Below are 19,118 nucleotides of genomic sequence, written 5' to 3'. Positions count from 1 at the left end.
TAAGGCATCATCATCAGGGGGTTTGAATTGAGTGCCAATGCCAAGGACTAACGAGAATCTTGCTTAATGATTTAGAAAGCCATTTGCAAGAATGAGATAACTATTGCTATGTACATAAGACATAGGTGATGCCACTAAGTTTTAATCAGGGAGGAAAAAAAAAGCAGTGACATTAATCACATGGCAGTACATGTGACAAAAAAGACCTGAGAGGCTCCTCAGGATATGTCTACTGGGCGAAGGAGAAAAAAATTTTTTTTTCCAAAAAGAGTATGTCCATTTTCCTTGGGAGATCCCTGGAAATTTGGAAGGAAGACCCTTGGAAACCATGTGTTCAGTTACCATCACCTCTGGAGGCCACAATCATGCTTTGGTTCTGCTCTGAGCCCCATCACCGTAGCAACCAACACTCCCTCATGTCTGCTGGCCTGATAAAGGAAGAAGAAGAGAAGGATTCCTGGTTTAGCCTGGGCTGCTGAGCGTACCAAGAAGCAAACTCACGGGTTCACCTCCACATTCTTGAACAAATGCATTATCAATGGTTCCACTGATTTATTTTGAAATGTTGGAATGGAAAAAAACATTTGCATAATGAAGAGGTACTTACTACTGGTGGCAGTTTGTGTATTAGAATCTGACAGTACTGAACATCAACAAGAAAGCTCTCTGAAGCAAGGCAAGAAACAATGGAATCACACCCTGTCATATCAGAACCATCTCAAGGACTGGATGAAAGTTGAGTTAGAGGAAAGTCAGTGTTACATGGCCAGACAGGGGCCACATGGGAAAGGGAGGAAGTATGGAACTGAAGACTAGGGAGTTAGTCCGTTGTGTGCTTCATGATCTGAATCATCTTGGGTCTCTACATTTTCATGAATCAGTCTTCCTACTGAAGAACCAGGAACATGGCCATTAGTCTCAGGATAAGCAGGACGAGTCTAGAGTTCCATCATGAGACTATCTGGTCTCATCTATTTCAGAGTCCTTATCTATGAGCATTTGGTTCCTTAGCCTTTCCTTCAGTTCTCTTTATCAAATAATGAGTGACTATTCTGTGCCACATAACACCCTATGTTCAGAGGAGACAAAGGTATTGTGAAACAGCATTCTCAAACTTGAGGAGGAAGTTTAATGCGGTGAATCCACCATCTGGTTCTGGACCCGACCTGTATCTTGTTGGAGGGTCTTTGCCTAGATCTGAGGGACCAGTTTATCTCACAGCTGGTATCAAGTTTATACTGACAGCTTAGTCCTGACATGGCTTCTCCTAGAAACTTAGGGGGAAAAAAAACCCTTGGAAGAGATCTAAGGTTTCCTTTGTATAATCACTGGTCCATGGCTGTTAAGTCAGCCTAGCAAATATCCTAGTGTGGTATTCTGTTCCAGACACTTTGGATCCTGTCTATCCATTCTGGATCATGTTTTTACAAAACATGGGGTGAGGGGGAGTGTTCCTATACCCATATCTTTATTAAAGGCTTTGAAGTTTACCCTACAGCAGTAGCTCCTGACTTAATTGAAGTCACAGATCCCTTTGGGAATCCTAGGAAAGCTATACCGTCTATCTCCAGGTAAAAGGTGAGGCTAGTAAATTATTTTGTATACAATTGTAAGAACTTCTCCCCCTTGCAATATGGACCCTAGGTTAGGAACCTCTTCCCTAAATGACAGGTGAAAGAAGATGAAGTCAAGAGATCAATGGTCAAATGAAGATTCAGAAGAAGCTGGTGGGATGCTAAAATCAAAGTATAAAGTTACAGTTCAGGATCAGAGATCAAGAAGCTAGCACTGCAAAAAAGCTTTGGGTTACACCATTGAACATGGATTGGAAGAAAGGATTTAAAACAACAAGATGGAAAGACACCAAAAGAGAATGCTGAGGTTTTCTAAATACTGAGTAGGGAGGTGAGTCGGCCCCTTTACTGTAGTGTATGTAACTCACCTTCTCAGTGAGACTTACTCAGAATTAAGGGATACTGATTGTGAAGATGATGTTGTTCTGTATGGCAGTCTGACAGTTACTATCAATTTTCCTTCCCTTCACTGAAGTCTTGTTTAGGGTTGTAGTTCACTAAGATCAAAGACTGTATTTTCTAGCTTCCTTAAGTGCAATAATGGAACTAAATATGGAAGTGTTTTGTGTGACTTCTGAGGTTTCTTAGCAGTAAGATGCTCCTGTTTTGCCTGCCTGCCCACTCACCCTGTGTGCTTCCTTCCCTTCCTTGTTTTCTCAACCCCCTCACTCCTTCATACCCCCTTGTTTCCCTTCTTCCTAAGTTCTGGAACACAAAGTAATGACTAGAACTCCAGCAGTCAGCATGCAATGTGAGGTAACTTTGTAGATGAGAGCTCTATGCTCCAATATGAACCAGAAAGGCACAAGAAACCTAGATCCTTCGCGCTTTCTGATTGAGGACTTGTTTAATGAAAGACTCTTCCATGTCAACTGTCATGGCACTCCTCTTAGATGTCCTCCCTCTCTCTACAGGTGTGGAGGGGAACTTATCTCTACCTGGAAGGGAAACGTACTTAAGGGGACCTAAGGAGATGTTCTATTGTCCAGAGATGGCAAGAGATAGAAACAAGAGCCAAGAGGCTGAAGGGAGTGGGATATCAAATGCTTCAGTGACCTGTGGAATGGTTGCCACTCCTGGGGATGGATATGCCACCTGCATACCCTAGGCACTTGGGATCAAGCCATTGTTAGGTCTTCAGAACCACTCTGTAGCAATGGATATCATTGCCCCCTCACCCCTTTTCCTGATGAAGAGATGGAAATTTAGAGAAACACTGTCATTTGTGTAAGGTCTACTATCGGTTTCAGAGTCTCTTCCCAGTCCTCTATGTCACAGCTCTTATTCCATGACAAATGAGTATTGCTTACTGAGGCTCTGCTCTAACAGCTTGCCCCTCAGTGTGCGATGACTGATAACTCCATGGGAAATTTCTCCAGTGTAACTTCCATGAAAATAAGGTAGTAGATGTGTGAGATCTCAACCTCATGGCAAAGAGTTGAGACAGGTCTTGCCATTAAGATTACATATTGCCACCAGTGCTGGAGGGCATGGTGTTGCTTACACAACCTGCACAATTGTTCTTGGTGGACTTGCTCTGGAAGAGGAGAAGGGCACATGCCAAGAACAGCTACACATTTATGAATATTCATTGGCTCCTCACTGTCCTTGCCTTGGAGAACAGTTCTCAGAGCTGCATGCACAAGCCAGTATAAAGGTGTGGGCATGAGCCACCAGTCAGACTGCCACCTGAATGAAGATACTGGATCTTTTCTTTGGAAGGACTTTCCAGATAATATATTAATTATTTTTCACAAGTGTCACCAAAACTCAATGGATGCAGAGGGGAAATTAGCATATCAGTAATTAAGTAACGTCTTTGCCAGGAAAAGATCCCTTTGCCATTCATTTCCAAGATTGTTTAGAATGGCGTCTAGGTGAAGACGGAATTGTCACAAGGGAACAAGTGTTGCCTGTGTGCCTGCAACGCTGCCACATGTCATGATCTTCCCAGGGACTTGGCCGAGGACAGCGTCTAGAGAATAGTTATTACTTCTCACACAATGCTTGTCTCTAGAACTGACAGGAACTCTTTCACTATTTTAAATAACCTTCTCTATCGATCTGTTGGAATTGGATCATATTTTATAAATACCTCCTGCTCAGTACAGAGGCAATTACTATGTGTCATTTAGCTGAGTTGGCCTTGACCTCAGTGGCTGGGACATATTTCAGAGTTTCATGGCTGAGCTGAGCCAAAAGAAGAGTAAGGACTTTGATTTTATGAATATATAGACCAAAGGTGGGGAATTTGTGGAAGCTTTCTGGTGGAAGAAAAGCTTTTAGAAGAGTTGGTCATAAATGGTTCAAAGGGGAGAATTCCTTTTATTTACCTTGAGATTGGCTGTATATACTGGAAGCCACAGCAAGAGGTCAATAGAATACACACTTAGAGATACTGGGTGAATATGGTGCCTATGTAACTATGGGTATTTGAGCCTTGCTGAATATGTACTTTTTAGGAGGTGGAGGGAAATCAAACTTATGGCCTTGAGGATACCTAGCAAGTGATCTACCACTGAGCCACATCCCCAGCCCAGATGTATATCTTTTACTTTGCCTTTGCCACTTATGTCCTAAATTGTTGTGTTCAAATAACAAGATGGTATTTTCTAATTTAAATTGTTCATGTTAGATGCTATAGTTAATCATTAGTGTCTGTTTTTCAAGTTATAATTAGTATATTATAATGTTTGTGCTTGATGATATGCTTTTATTCTACAAATCATAGTACAGTGTGCTGGATGGCTTCAGATGTCACCTCAAGACACTTGGGAGGAGGAACCTCAGCTGAAGTATTGCTTCCATCAGAATGGCCTGTGGCCATGTCTGTGAGGCATTTCCTTAATTACTAATTGATGTGGGAGGACCCAGTCCATTGTGGGTGGTGCCACCCCTGGGCAGATGGTCCTGGGTTGTATGAGAAAGCAGGCTGAGCACAAGCCAGAAGATCAAGCCAGTAAGCAGTGTTCCTCCATGGTCTCTGCTTCAGCTCTTGCCTCCAGGTTCTTGTCTTGAGTTCTTGCCCTGGCTTCCCTCAGTGATGAACTGTGATCAGGACATGCAAGCCAAATAAACTCTTTCCTCCAAAGTGTTCATGGTCAGAGTGTTTTATCACAGCAATACAAACCAAACTAGAACATACAGCAAAGATTGGCAAGGGGCGTTTTTCATTTGAGATCTTCCAATGAATTGCCTCTTTGACTTGAATTCCTCTGTCTTTTGAAGTCCCAGTGATCCAAGGTGGACACTCTGTGAAGCTGTCACAATTTGTGAGCAGGGAGCAAACTACTTTCGTTTTCCAGTCAACTGAATTTTTATGCCTTTTGACACCAAAGGCTTCCCTTGTCATATTTACTTCTAAAAACTTCTCAGTCTGTCTTAAATTATCAAACAAGGCAGGAATCTTTAATTAACAGAAGCTTTTCTGAATGCAGTTTTAGTATTTTCCATCCCTGGCTTAGACAGCTTTGAAACATATATGAGCAATACATAATTTTAAAATGCCCTTTTGGCTTTGTGACTGATCATAGTTTAAGAAAAATAGAATGCTCTGAACTTTAATAACTGGCATTATGTCTTGATGTCAAAAGGAATTTCTCACTTTAAACAATACTATTCCTTCACCTAAATTCATTTTTCAAATATATTCTACAGTGAACTTAAAAAGCAAGTCAGGGGCTGGAGTGTAGCATAGTGGTAGGGTACATGCTTAGCATGCCTGAGATCTGGGTTTGATCCCCAGTGCCATCGAATATTTACTAAATAATAAATAAATAGCTTCCCAGCACTGCCACAGTGACGAATACCCCTATAATTCTTGTGCAGTTATTAAGTTATTATAAGAAATTTGTTTAATTATTTTCTTTTGAATGCTTTAATTGTATGCAGTGTTATCGTATGGATGTATCAATAGTGGTAAAATATTTTCATAACTGTTGAGAGAAAAGACTCTACTCCTTAGGCTACAGTGACCCTCCACATCTTGTAACATGTTCTTACCCCCCAAAATGACACATGTATACAGGAAACTTTGGGGTGTTTGCAAAAAGTACCCAACTTGTACCCTGAGAACTGTGGAGTCAGTTTCATATAAATTTATATGAATTAAGAAATAAATTAAGGCATTGTCTACATAAACAAGTATGAGGTTTAAAAAATATCAAACTCAACAAAATAATTAGTTCTTTTGAAAGGAATATATACGGTATCAGTGCCAGGTGAACTTTGTTTTAGAATTTTTAGTTAAATCATGAGTTGATCAAACTGATTTGAGACTTGTAGTAGTTTAGTAATAGAGGAAATACAGCCTAAGCAATAAAGATCAATGTGATTGGGTAGGAAAGGAAACCAAAATGAGCCCCAAACATGACTTCTTTAGCTATACACTCAGATAAACAGAGTCCGGTAACATGAAGTTTCTCAATTTCAAAGCTGGTTACCATTTTTCCTGAGTATGCTCTTGTTATATTATTCAAGAACAGTTTATCAAATATCCACTATTAAACCAAACCTGTGAGAAATCAAAAAGATCTTATGAGGAAAAAATGAACTATAAGAAAATAGAACCATTAGAATTGGATTTTTTTTTAGCAACAAGTTATAGTTATACATCACAACTGCTTACAAGAGAAGAATGCATGAGACTTACATATTGGTATTGGCAGTTGATGTCAGCCATTCACCAGCTAAGCCAATGATATCCAATCCAGTAGAGAGCTGGTTGAAAAATCGAGGGTGACCTAGAGAGATAATAGGCAAGTATCAAGGCAAACCCAGAGTTTCAAAGCTGTCCTATTGGACCATGTGGATGAAATCTTCATTCTGTGGTCTAATAATAGCACTCTCCAAGGATACTGGAGAAGGAAAAGCAGGTTAACTACCCTATACCAACCAATGGCACTTAATGATGCCCTCAGACTTCTTTGTTTCTAAGGCATTTTTTTTTCCTGTCTTTTTGAGACAGGGTCTCCCTGTAGCCCCAGCTGGCCTGGAACTCACTATGTAGACAAGGCTGGCCTTGAACTCACAGAGCTCTGCCTGTCTCTGCCTCCTGAGTGCTGGGATTAAAGGCATGTGCCACCATAGCCGGCTTCTAAGGCATACTTTTAAATTTAAAAACATTGAGAATTGACCTATGCTTTCCGATATCTTATTAGTGGACTTTCAGATGAACTCCTCTGTCATATCTATTTCTTTAATTATTAAAAAGGATGTGGCACATGCCTATAATTCTGGCACTTAGAGGCAGAGGTGAGAGGAACACACATCTGTGTGTTCAAGACCAGCTTGGGCTACAAGGTAAGATCCTGCCTTAGTTCCTACCAAGGATGTGGTGGTTTTTATTCTTTACAAGTCTGTTTCAACTTTTACTTCATATCCTGAGGATTTTAATTGCAATATCAAGATTAGTTGATGGTGAAGAGGCTATAGGCCTCAGAGAGAGTTCTTAGGTCTATGAACCAAACCAAGCCTGGGAAAAATACCAGGTCTGACCTGATTCTGAGGCCAGCCATCACTCTCTGGGTCTCTGTGACAAATATGTTATCAAGTATCAGTGTTCTTTGCTCACCTAGAGTTGGGTGCCCACAAAAGTAATGGAGCTGAGCTGATTGAGTGCTGAGCTGACCTACTATCTTTTCTGTGAATGGGCAGACCAGTCAGTCCTAACTCAGTTACTGAGATGAGCGTAGAGACAGTTTTACTATGTAACTTGAAAGCCCTGTACACCCCACAGTATACTTTTTAGTTGGCTGTATCCTTGGCAAACTCATGACTGTTGCCAAGTTTTTGCCATCTTAGAATTTGCCAAAAACTCAACTCCACATCAGTAGGCTCTGCTGTCACAAAGGAGTCAACAATAGATTATCTAGGGAATGCGTGACAGAGGACTGGTGTTAAAGACTTGCTACTACTATTTTTCCAGTGGAAACTGCGTTTGTCTGGGAATAACTGTCAGAGAGCTAGTGTTTGAGTGTTCCTGGTCTAAGTACCCTCCCTGAGAATCTGTCCTTCTCTAAATGTGAGGGGTTCTCACGTAAAACATCTGGACTATGATTTCTTATATCAAAATATGCCAATCCTTAGGAGTCCTCAAATAGAATACTGATTTTTAGTAAAAAAGAATAATAAACAATGAACTTCGTGTGCATATGGGGCCGTATTCTAGATGTTCAGGTGGCTAGTCAAAGTAATTTCATCTCTTCCATTTGCCCCACTTCCAACAGAATATATGTGACCTCCCGAAACAAAAAGAATTTTGTTAAAATCCTCCAGCTGAACTGCTAATGGCAATTGATGGCTGCTAGGAGAGAAAGGGTCCTTTTTTCTTTGGGACTATGGCTGTTGGTAGGTTGCCCATGCTCAGGTGGGTGGCCTCACCCATATACATTTGGGCAACACTAATTGGACTCAGAAAATACAACATGGAGGTAGGAGGGGGATTTGGGGGGATCCAGAGGGAGTGTGAGGGGGATTTGGAGGTGGATATGTTCAAGATACTCTGTATACCTGCATGAAATTTTCAAAGAATAAAAATATTCTTAAAAAGAATTCTGCTAAGCCGGGCGTGGTGGTGCACGCCTGTAGTCCCAGCACTTGGGAGGCAGAGACAGGCAGATTTCTGTTATTTTGATATATCACAGTGAAAGATTTATCGTCCTCTTTTTTTTTTTTTTTTTTTTTTTTTTAAAAAAAAAAAAAAAAAAAAAAAAAAAAAAAAGAATTCTGCTGAAATCCATTGACAACACATATGCATATGCAGTGCCCATTTGAAAACTTTAAAAAGAAAATCTTTTATTCTAAAATAGTGCTGGATTGCAAATAAGTGCAGTCACTCTTTGATAATACAGCAAAACCACACAGCAGAGCAGAGGCAAAACGTGGACAGAGACAGACTGACAGAGTGAACGAGTACCTCTCTGTTCACTGAATCACAAAGGTCCGCAATACCTTTTAGCACATGGCTACAGCCTATGCTTCCAGAATCTTCCATCAGAATTTCTATTGAATAGCAACCTAGATCAGACGTCAATTCCTTTCTCCTCTCCCTTCCTTCTTCTCTTTCTCCTCCATCTTTCACTCTTCCTCTCTCTCTTTCAGATTGGCCTTGTTATGTAGCCCAGGCTAGCCTCAAGCTGAGGTGCCTCCTGCCTTAGCCTTCTAAGTCCTGGCATTATAGACAAGCACCACCATGCCCAACCATAGATTTTGATTTCAACTATGACAGACAGGACACTGAGTAGTTCTTGGCTTAATGTCAGGTTAGGGGGAAAAAAAAATTTCTTTTTGGTCTTTTTTGAGACAGGGTCTCCCTGTAGCCCCAGCTGTCCAGGAACTCACTGTGTAGCAGGCTGGCCTCTGCCTCCCAAGTGCTGGGATTAAAGGCGTGCACCACCACTCCTAGCTGGAAAAAGTCATTTTTAAGTCAAGTTTTAACTAGTAAGCTGCAAGGAAAAAAAGAGATGAAGGAAGAAATCTATTGACTAGGATACATATCAACCAACTGCAGTGTGAAGGGCTTATCTGGATCCTCATTCTAGTGAATTAAACAAAAAGAAACAAAACATATTCATGAGTGATCAATTATTTCACAGTATTAAGGAACGGAATTTTTTCAGTTAGGACACTGACACTATGATTTTTTTTAAAAAGAATTCTTGAAGAGGGTTGGAGAGATGGCTCAGCAGTTAAGAGCACTGGCTGCTCTAGGGGAGAACCCAGGTTCGGTTCCAACACCCACATGGTGGCTAACAACCATCCGTAACTCCAGTTCAGGGAATCCAACACCTTTTGACCTCCCTGGGCATTGCACAACATGGGTGCACTTACATACATGCAAGCAAAACACTCATACACATAAAATAAAAAAGTTAACTAATTTAATAAAAGATTTCTTGAAGATAAAGATAAGTGAGACTGCAATAATATTCTGTTAGGGCCTTCCTTGCATTTAACACAGAAAAGAGGAAGAGGTGGAAGGACGCGTGAAATGAAGCCGGCAGGAGTTGACAATAGTTCAAGCTGGGTGCTGGGGAAAATGGGAGTCATTATACAATTCCATTTATGCATAAATTCAAAATTTTCATAATGGGGAGTTAAAAAAAAAAAGCAACCAAGAAAGCCTGGCAATCCTCTAAGTAGCTTCTGTGATTGAAGGCGGCCTCGTCTTTCTGTCAGCTCAAGGAAAATCTGTATGAGCTGGTTCCTTTGTGAAAGACGTCCTTTGTTAATTTGTACAGCAATTTTGACTGCTATCTTTATCCCTTCATAGACCATATCTACAGTACTATGCTCTCACTATCAAAACCCAATTCATTATTTTGGTTAAGCACTAATGTCCTCTAAAATGTTTCCAATCTGTGGGGGTTATTTTATCCTTATAATCTGTACATCCAAATTATATTCCAGGAACCAGGAACTAGTTTTTGACATGGCAACAATAGTATCCATTAACCAGTGCCAACACTTTGAGGTGTAGCACAAAGTTCCACATCACTTGGAAGATTATGTACTCTGTAAATGCAAATATTTGCTTCCGGAAGCTGCTCTAAAGATTGTAAGTGGATGGCTACAGACTAAACATCTAAATGGAGTAATACAATGAACTAATGATATGCTTTCTCTGACCATGAAAAGTTTCAGATTTGAGATGACATGAAGTGATATTATGACAAAGTCATCTGTTTTTCTTTGAGGAACACTATTCTGGGCGTTAGTGTTAAAAAAAAAAGTAGAAGCTGGAGAGATGGCTCAGCATTTAAGGGTACTGCTTAACTGGCTGCTCTTGCAGAAGACCCAGGTTCGATTCTCAGCACCCACATGGCAGCTGACAACTGTCCATAACTCCAAGTCCAGGGAATTTGACACCCTCGTCTGACCTCTGCAGGAACTGCATGACATGGGTGCACTTACATACATATAGGCAATAAACTCATACACAAAAAATTTTTTTAATTAAAAATGTATTTATTATTTTTATTTTATGTGTATGCATGCATTGCCTGTGTATAGGTAATTGCACCCATGTCGTGCAATGCCCACAGAGGTCAGAAGAGGCTGTTGGATCCCCTGGGACTGGAGTTACAGACAGTTGTTAGATGCCATGTGGGTGCTGGGATTTGAACCTGGGTCTTCTGCCAGAACAACCAGTGTTCTTAACTGCTGAGCCATCTCTCCAGCCCTGAAAAATTATAATATTTTTTTAAAAAGTAGTCCCCAGCTGGGCGTGGTGGCACATGCCTTTATTACCAGCACTTGGGAGGCAGAGGCAGACGGACCTCTCTGAGTTCAAGGCCAGCTTGGTCTACATAGTAAGTTCCAGGACAGCTGGGACTACAGGGAGACCCTGTCTCAGAAAAAAAAGGAGACAAAAACAAAAAAACAACGCCCCTCCCAAAAAAATAAACCTTCTTTGGCCAACCTCATTAATTCATTGTAATACTTTGTTTTTGGCATGAAGTAGCCATATTCAGCCTTATGGCTACCAAGCTCCCAGATCTTGATCTTCAGTCTTTCTTCTACAGGTTTAGATGAGAGAAAGTAAAAAAGGATAGAGAAAGAAGTAAAAAGAACAAGAGTTTGTCAGGCCTGGTCTTGGGGCATCCCCCTGTGATGGAACTGTGCCAAAGATCCCCAATTCCTAAAGATTTGTCTGCCCTAGAGCTCAGTAAAGCCAGGCTGGGGGTGGGAGTTACCAAGGTGAAGGAATTGTTCTTTATTTCTGTGCTAAGAAACAGATCAGAGAGAGATTTTAAGAGTCTTTGAACTTGAGGCATTTGGAAAGTATTACTTGAGCTAGGATTGCTGATTAGAGAGGACTCAGTTAACAGGAAAAGGATGCAAAGGACAACCTTGAAGCCTCCTAGTGGGAAATAGGACTTGGTGACTCATTTAAAATAGGATGTGGAGAGAGAAGGAGGGAGGGAAGGAGGGAAGGACGGGAGGAGAGAGGAGAGGGAGGGAGGGAGGGAAGGGGAGAGAAAGAGAGAGAGAGACAGAGACAGAGACCCCTTTGAGCTAAGCTAATGAGGTGTTCTGGATTGAACTGCATTCCTCAAAAAGATAAATTCAAGTCCTAATCCCTTGTCCTGTGACTCTGGCTTTACTTGGCAATAGGGTCTTTGCAGATGCAATCAAGGTGAGATGAGGCCACTGTGGATCAGGCCAGTCCCTAATCCAAAGCGGTGTCCTTTTGTGAAGGGAGAATATGGACAAACATTCACAGGGAGAAGGCCACATGGAGGTAAAGCAGAGACTGGAGAGATGTGTCTGCAAGTTAAGGAAATGCCAAGGAAAAAGCTTCAAGCACCAGAAACCAAAGAGGTGAGGCTAGATCTTCTCTGAGAGCTTTCAAAGACAGCACAGCCCGGCCAGCACCTTCACTTTGAACATCCAGTCTCCAGAACTGTGAGGGAATAAATCTCTGTTGTTTGTGGTGACAACCATCAGAAACAGACACCTTAAAGGAGGGAAACAGCCCAGTTCTTTAGTACCAGTGACAGGTTTAGGCAGGTTGGGTTCACCACAGCTGAATGGGAATGAAGGTAGGAGTGAGAAAAAACAGAAAGAATGGGTCACTTTGCTCTCTTCAGGTTCTGAACCGTTTAAAGCAAAAACTCAACAGGTTTTATTAACATATAACTACATCTTTTTTTACTTTTAAAAGAAATGATGAGTTTTTATCAGAGTCACTCCAGCCATTGTGGCTCAGGGTTGACCTTGTGGTCACTGAGAACCTGGACACCCTTCCTCACTAGGGTGGTGCTTCTCCTCCAATTGGTTCCGTTCCCAACCATGTAGGTGAGATGAATGGTCCATCTGGCTCTAGTTCTTACCTGTACGAACCCCGTATTTTAGGGTGTCTCTGCAGTCAACCAGGATCTGCTCCAGGGACTCAGGGTGGTCAGAGAGCTCCAAATTAAAGCCTTCCATGCCCTCAAGCAACTGGTGTGGGTGGTGGAAGTCTAGCACCTTGGTAGAGCGATCAAATGTCTTGCGGACATAGTTGAGGAGTATGTCGACCACTTCCAGCAAGAACTGCACAGTTTGGTCCTCTCCATTCTTAGCTGGAAGCAGATCTAAGTAGGGAGGGAAAGTCAAAACGTGGTAACTACCTGCCTCGTACTTGGGTTTCCTGGGCCAGCCATAATATCCTGATCCCTAGAAGAATGTACCTATGTCCACACACAGACATCTGATGCATTTCCTGGCACTTTACACATTTCCTGATAGCTGGGCTGCTCATATAGAAGATGGAGTATTTAGAGAAGCCATGAGCAGCTGACCCTGGAAACTGACAATTTGCTGAATGGAAACCTGGGAGGAACACCATTGAAGGTACTTCTGATGGGCTCCTGGAGACCAGGTATCCCTGTACGTCTGACTTGATGTTAATTATTTGCTTGATCTGTGGATGGCAGAGGGTGAGGCTGCTGTGGAAGAAGATGAGGCCTTCCTGAAGAGGGTGGTTCTTCATGGTATCCTCAGTCACTAAAGGAGAGGTGGAAAAAGGAACTCCAGGAAGTGATGGGGATCCCTACCTCTCTGTTGATGTCATCCTTTGGGGGCATAGACTTTGAGATATCTGGAGGTGACTTGGGCTCTAGGTTCTGTAAGGCAGAGTTAGGAAGAGGGCTGAGCCAAGGAGGAGCTGTGGGGACCCCTGACCCCTTGTCAGCATAGCTCAAGAGTGGGTACTGTGGCTGTGCATGGCATGACTATGTCCAGGTTTACTGAAGCTGTGACTTCTGTGGTTCTGTGGTGCTAATGGAAGGAGTGGTGGGAGGCTACTCTTGAGCTGCTCAGGAGAGACTGGCAGAGTACCTCCCAAGGGGCTGCTCAGGGGCTGCAGAGGGAATATGAGTCTCCCATCCTTGGTTGTGAGACTCAGCTGCACAGCTTCCCACAGGGTGGGCTTTGAGGGGAGGAATCTTGGAGGATAAATGCTACTGAGGGAACCATTAGGCTCTCTGATATGTAAGATTCCTTTGGAATCTACTGTCTAAGAATCCCTATTTGTCACTGTGCCTTTAGAACCGACCGACTTACGGACTTCCCTTATCTACCTTCCAAAACCGTGGGACTCGGGCAGTAAGGAAAGAGGGAGTCTCTTATATGCCAAAGTCAGAAAATCAGTTTCATGTTAAAATAACTATAGAAAGTCATCAAAGAAGCATACAGAAATGAATTCTGAGCACAGGTTGGGATTCATAGAGAATGACATTTCTTGGTGAAAGAATAAAATTTCAGGAAAACCAAGACACTCAAACAATTGGTTAGCATTGGGTGGGCCTAAAGAGGTACTACCTCGAGCAAACAAGTTGGAGAAGTCAGTCTCTGTGCGCCGGAAACGGGCATCCCGGTCACTGTTTTCACAGGAAAGTAGGTTCTTGGAGGACTGCCTCTCTTTGAAGGCGCTCACAAGGCGACTCTTCTCTTCCAGACTATTGGTCCTTTGTAAGAAGCCTAAAGCACAAGAGGCAAGGTCAGAGAGACTGAGGACTACCCAGCCACTAAGCGCCAGCAGCAGGCTGGCTGACCCTATAAGCAGGGCTCCTGCTTCTGCTAAGAGAAGCAGGCTTAGTCTGTGATTTATATATAGTGGTTCTGGCACTGTTGGCCTTCAGGCGGGGAGGGGCAGTGCCAGATGTCATCAGTGGCACAGACCCAGTCATGCAAGAGAGAAAAGAAGCACGTATGGCTCATCTTCCTCTCTGAACGTGACAGCACACTCAGAATTAAGTCAACCACACAGCTTCCACTCCAGTAACCAGCCCCGGGAGGGGGTTTACAAGGAAGGGAACCAGAGAGGATGCTGCCAACATTGGGTTTGTGGGTTGTGGAACCAGAGGGTTGAGGGGAGAGGACTGGAGGGTGAGGACAGAGGAGGGGTGGGAGAGGGAGAAAAGGAAAGGACAGGAAAAGGAGGAGGATGAGGACAATTGAGAGGAGGGTGAGCACAGGCGAGGGAGGAGGGGCAAGGTACTGGAGGTAAGGAATATGTTTTCCTCTGGCATCAGGTAACTCTCACAAGTATATTTTTTTGACCCAAATATATAGTGCAGCTTTTCCTGACCTCTCAATCCAGAAAGGTACTGGAGAAAAAGACAAGAAAGCTTAAACATCTTATGGCCTTTGACATAGACTTCTATAAGTACTTATTGAGCATTTGTGGAAAAGCAGTTTGCTATTTACTTAGGGTGCAAGCAGAGTAAGTGAGACCCAGCTCCAGGAGCTTCAGTCTGGCAGCTGGTAACCTCTGTTAAAATAACTACAAAAAGTCACCCAGTGCTTTTGGAAGCTCTCATCAAGAAATTCCAATGGACTCTGATACGAACATTTGAAATTTGCCCTGTTCTTTTTTCTGGTTCCCTGTCTAGAACTTGTAATGCTAACTACTCTTGCCTTTACTTATCCTTCACATCTCCTAGGCACCAGTCAAGGACTTTATTTTCTCCCTATAGTTAAGAGTTATGCAATTTGGGAGTTTTTTAGATAGACCCACAGAAGGGGTATCCCAATTGCCTTGCCTTATGTCCCTGTTCAGCATGGAAGAAGCCAGAGCGATCTATGTCCCGATTCCCTATTGGCAATTTGGGTAACCTCTTCAGAGGATGGTGTGATAACAATAGGAGGTAGGTATTGGCTAGGCAGTTAGGGTAAAAAGACCCCAAAGAAGCAGCCAGTTTCTTGGCTAAAAGTCAAAATGTTCTTGGGCCTCTTAGCAACATACTCTGTTCCAAAGGCCAAAAATGTTAAAAGCATTTGGGAGCTCTTATCTAATCCCTAAAAGATTTTAGGGTTACCTCTTCAGAGGGGGGAATGTTAGAGTAGCAAAAGGCCCCATAAAAAATAAAAAAAATACAAAGTCATCCAAGAAGCATACAGAAATGAACTCTGTGCTCAGGCTGGGATTCACAGTACCTCATCACTTCCCCCAAGGAGAAATCTCTCTCACCCACTGTGTGCAGAGTAAATAATACCAGCAGCAGACCAGGAAGCAGGGTTGAACCCAAAGGGCTGGAGAGCCTGCCAACTTGGAACATGCTCCCTGTTCTCTGCTTCCTCAAGACTCCCACCCTGCAAACCCACTTTTTTCTCAGCATTTCCTCTTCCAACACAGCCTCAATAATAGCCCTAAAGGCAGCACAAAAGAGGAAGAACGAAGTTTCTTGATGACCCCAAAGCTGTTTTGTAGATACCAAGATCCTTGGGAAATCACAGTAATCACAAGATAGGCTTGGAAGAAAGTCCCAAGAGGTACAAAGAACAGCAAGTTAATCTGGGAATGTAGCTCTGCTGCTGTAGGGTGGCAATTCAGTGGTGATGGGTGGCAGAGGGACACAGGGAAGGCAGTGGTGATTAGAATCCTCCCACACACAAGAGCCAGAGTCTATTTTTGGAGGGAAGAATGAGAAGGCAAAGAACCAGGCCTTTCCCCGTTCCCCAGTACCTTCTGAACTTATCACTGAAGACCCACAGGACATGAGGAGGTGGGAGGGACACATACACATGCTCTAGTAAAGATGGGAACTGCACCCCTTTTTCTTCCTCTTTATAGTTCCTTCACCTTCTAAACCCCCAGGGTCCAGAGCCAGGAACCCACACTCATCCATCAGAGGGATGTATGATCATGACCCATAGCACTCTTCCATTTCTTCCAGAACAGTGGCTGAGGAGTTTGCCTGGCTGGAGAGACCAAATCCATGTGACCCAATGTGGGGAGGTTCTGCCCAATTGAGACTTGTTCTGTAATCTCTATCTACCTGAGCTTTGGTTCACTACTGGGAACCTCCACATCCCTCCAACTTACATCCCCTTCAGAAGTCAGCTGCAGGGAGGAGGGTCTCAGGTTAGGCTTTAGATACAGTCTCCCCTGGTTTTCACACAGGCTCACCCAAAGATGTTCTTGAGGATGCAGGGAGATACAGCTTTAGATCTACATCCAATTTTGGACCATACTTCATGTAATGCACTAAGAACCAGAATTTCCTCTAGACCCTGGGATTATCTTATGTACAGTATACTCATATTACATTATAATTCATGTTAAAAAACATTAGTGTGACAATATAAACCTTTTTGCAGTGCTGAAGGTTGCTAATATAAATTTTTAATACACATTGTCGTTTATTTCACTTGGTTAGGAAAGTGTTAGCTTTCTAAAATACTGACATACTTAAAATGATCCAGGCTTCTCTTGACTCAGAGAGGCCCTGGAGGGAACTGTCAGCTTCTCCAAGTATGATGAGGATGATATTGAGGTGGGTGCTTTCACAACAGTCTGGCTAGCAAGGGGTCCTGGTGATTATCAGGAGTCCCTGAGTAACTGGTCTTAGAGCACTGCATCTTCAGGGCAAAGAAGAAAGCTGAGGAGAGGGAGGCTGCGGTTCAGGCCATAGATAGTCGGCTGGCCTCAAAGGATGTGGCAGGGTCCTGTGGGGATTCCACCTCTGGGCTGATGGGCATTCTTCATTCTTGCTCCTCAACTCAGGGGTCAGGAGCCCAGTGGACTGTGAAGAACCAGAGCGTGTCTGGCTCCAGGCAGTTGTTTGCAAGTGGAATCCCAAGCTAAGCATAGCATAGGGACACATGGCCAATGGGCATGGGAGGGGGCTAAAGTCCAGCACAAAGCTGCTTCGGGCAAGGGGCTCCTTTTTTATTTTGTGGGCAAACAGTACAATGACAGTTTCCTCCTATTTTATTTTCAAGACAAACCAGAAATACAGGATACTTGAGGTTTCTCTGTCTTTGACACAGTTCACACACACATACATTAAATAAAATGGCTCAGACTGTCCTAGGCAGCAAGTTTGGGACTCTGTACAGATAAGTGATGGAAGACCAAGGACATACTGGGAGTTGGCAGAGCCAGAGCTACGGCATGCTTGCCTTGTCACTTACTCTATATAGGTCACACCACCATGCCTGCAGCCACTCTCCAGCTCTTGGCAAAACCCTAGGTTTCTTCTGTCTGATGACTCTCCCAGGGGGTTCTGTCTCCAGAGCTAAGGGTACTGAAAGTGATACCTATGGGCCACCCCGCAGCTTAAATCCCTGGGGTAGGGAGAAAGAGGGTAGAGGATGGATGGGAGCTGAATCTTGGCAAGGCATAAAGATAAAGATGCTTAGGGGGTAACCCTGGGCTGGAGACTGAAGGGTGGGAAGGGACCATTATGTCCTTCCTCTGCTGTCAAGCCAACCTTGGTTGTCAGCTCAAGAAGGTACCCTCCAGGTACATGATGGTCTAGGGTGAAGGGAGGAGGAGGGTAGGGTGGAGGGAGGCTGTGGATTCAAGACCAACACTAAAGACTGCATTCCGCTCCCACTAGATTAAAATGGAAAGTCAGAGTTTGCTCCAAAGTATGGAAAATAAATCCTCACCCCGTTTTCTGTTTTTTTTTTCAGCATCAAGCCTACCGGGAAGCCTTCTAACCTGCAGCCCCAAGGCACAGTATTTTAACACCAGCTGTCCTCTTCTCTCCTCCTGTTACTCAACACTCAAATTGTAACTTACCAGAAATTTGGATTTGTGTGTGTGTGTGTGTGTATGTGTGTAAACTGTCAACAGGAAGAAACTCCGATGACAGCCCTCCCTCACCCCTGTTGCTCTTGGCGGACCGAGCACCAAACTCCCAGTCTTGGTTAAGCTTAACTCTGTCCTGACCCTTTCAGGACATCAGCCTGTTTCAAAGGGCAGCATTCAGACCTTTTCTGACCTGGGACCTGTAGCAGGAGCAGCAGGAGGCAAGATAGGACGGTGGTAACTGTCCCTTCCTAACCGCCCCCTCAACACACACACACAGGTGCCCGGCTGCAGGGAAGGCAGTCTTCACCTGGAGCCTGTTTCCCTTGGCGGCGATGGACACCCGGGCTCGCCCTGCTTTGCTCTCGGTGTAGCACAACAGTGACTACTGCAGAAAGCAAGAGCCATAGCAGCCAAAGGGACCTGGCACGAAATGGGCCATTAAACCAGGAATGGCGGGGTGGGAGTGGGGAGGGGCTATTAATAGAACAAAGCTCGAGGCTGTCGACCGTCCCCAGCATAAAGACACTACACTCTGGTGTTGCCCACCGGCCTTGAATACCGCGGACCGGGTCAACCACTTCCCAATCCCTGCTCGGCGGCTAGGGGCTGGGAGGTTCCTGGGAATTAGCTAGGTCTGGCGATGAGCATCCTAGGGAGCCCCAGAAATGCAAAGACCTCAAGGCACAGCCACGCCTCGGGGCGGGGGGGTGGAGATTTCCAAAAGCTGCTACATACTCTCGCCCCGGCTGGAAACCGCCCTGATCCCCCAGGCCGCGCCCCGACCGGGTGAGGTCAGGCGGGGGGAGCACCCAGTACCCCCAGCTCCCTGCGCTCCCCGGCTGGGGCGGGGACTGCCGCTATCTCCCTAGCGCAGCAGCTGACGGATGCTCTTTAATAAGCCTCTCGTTAATCTTCCCCCGCCTCTCCGCCCCCTGCCCTGGGACATCCGTATTTTCTGGCCAGATAAGGCTAGAGAATTTTAGACGTGAAATGTAGAGAAAAAAAAAAAAAAAAAA

The 19,118-nt window shown here is 44.0% G+C and overlaps 1 protein-coding gene across 2 annotated transcripts in view; it reads right to left on the bottom strand.

The window, feature by feature from the left end:
• Gad1 (glutamate decarboxylase 1) overlaps positions 1–19,118 on the bottom strand; it is a 43,697-nt gene that overhangs the window by 18,538 nt on the left and 6,041 nt on the right. For both annotated transcript variants that reach the window (XM_008855237.3, XM_008855238.3), the window contains 3 exons: positions 13,881–14,039; positions 12,410–12,652; positions 6,226–6,316 (listed from right to left, as the gene is read on the bottom strand). In XM_008855237.3, coding sequence (XP_008853459.1) covers positions 6,226–6,316; positions 12,410–12,652; positions 13,881–14,039 — 493 coding nt within the window. The remainder of the gene's footprint in view (positions 1–6,225; positions 6,317–12,409; positions 12,653–13,880; positions 14,040–19,118) is intronic.

The sequence above is a fragment of the Nannospalax galili genome, unplaced genomic scaffold (genome assembly GCF_000622305.1).
Source record: "Nannospalax galili isolate Female #2095 unplaced genomic scaffold, S.galili_v1.0 scaffold346, whole genome shotgun sequence".
NCBI classification, from domain to species: Eukaryota; Metazoa; Chordata; class Mammalia; order Rodentia; family Spalacidae; genus Nannospalax; species Nannospalax galili.
Note: the sequence above shows the minus strand (reverse complement) of the source record. Positions and strands in the feature narration are given on the sequence as shown.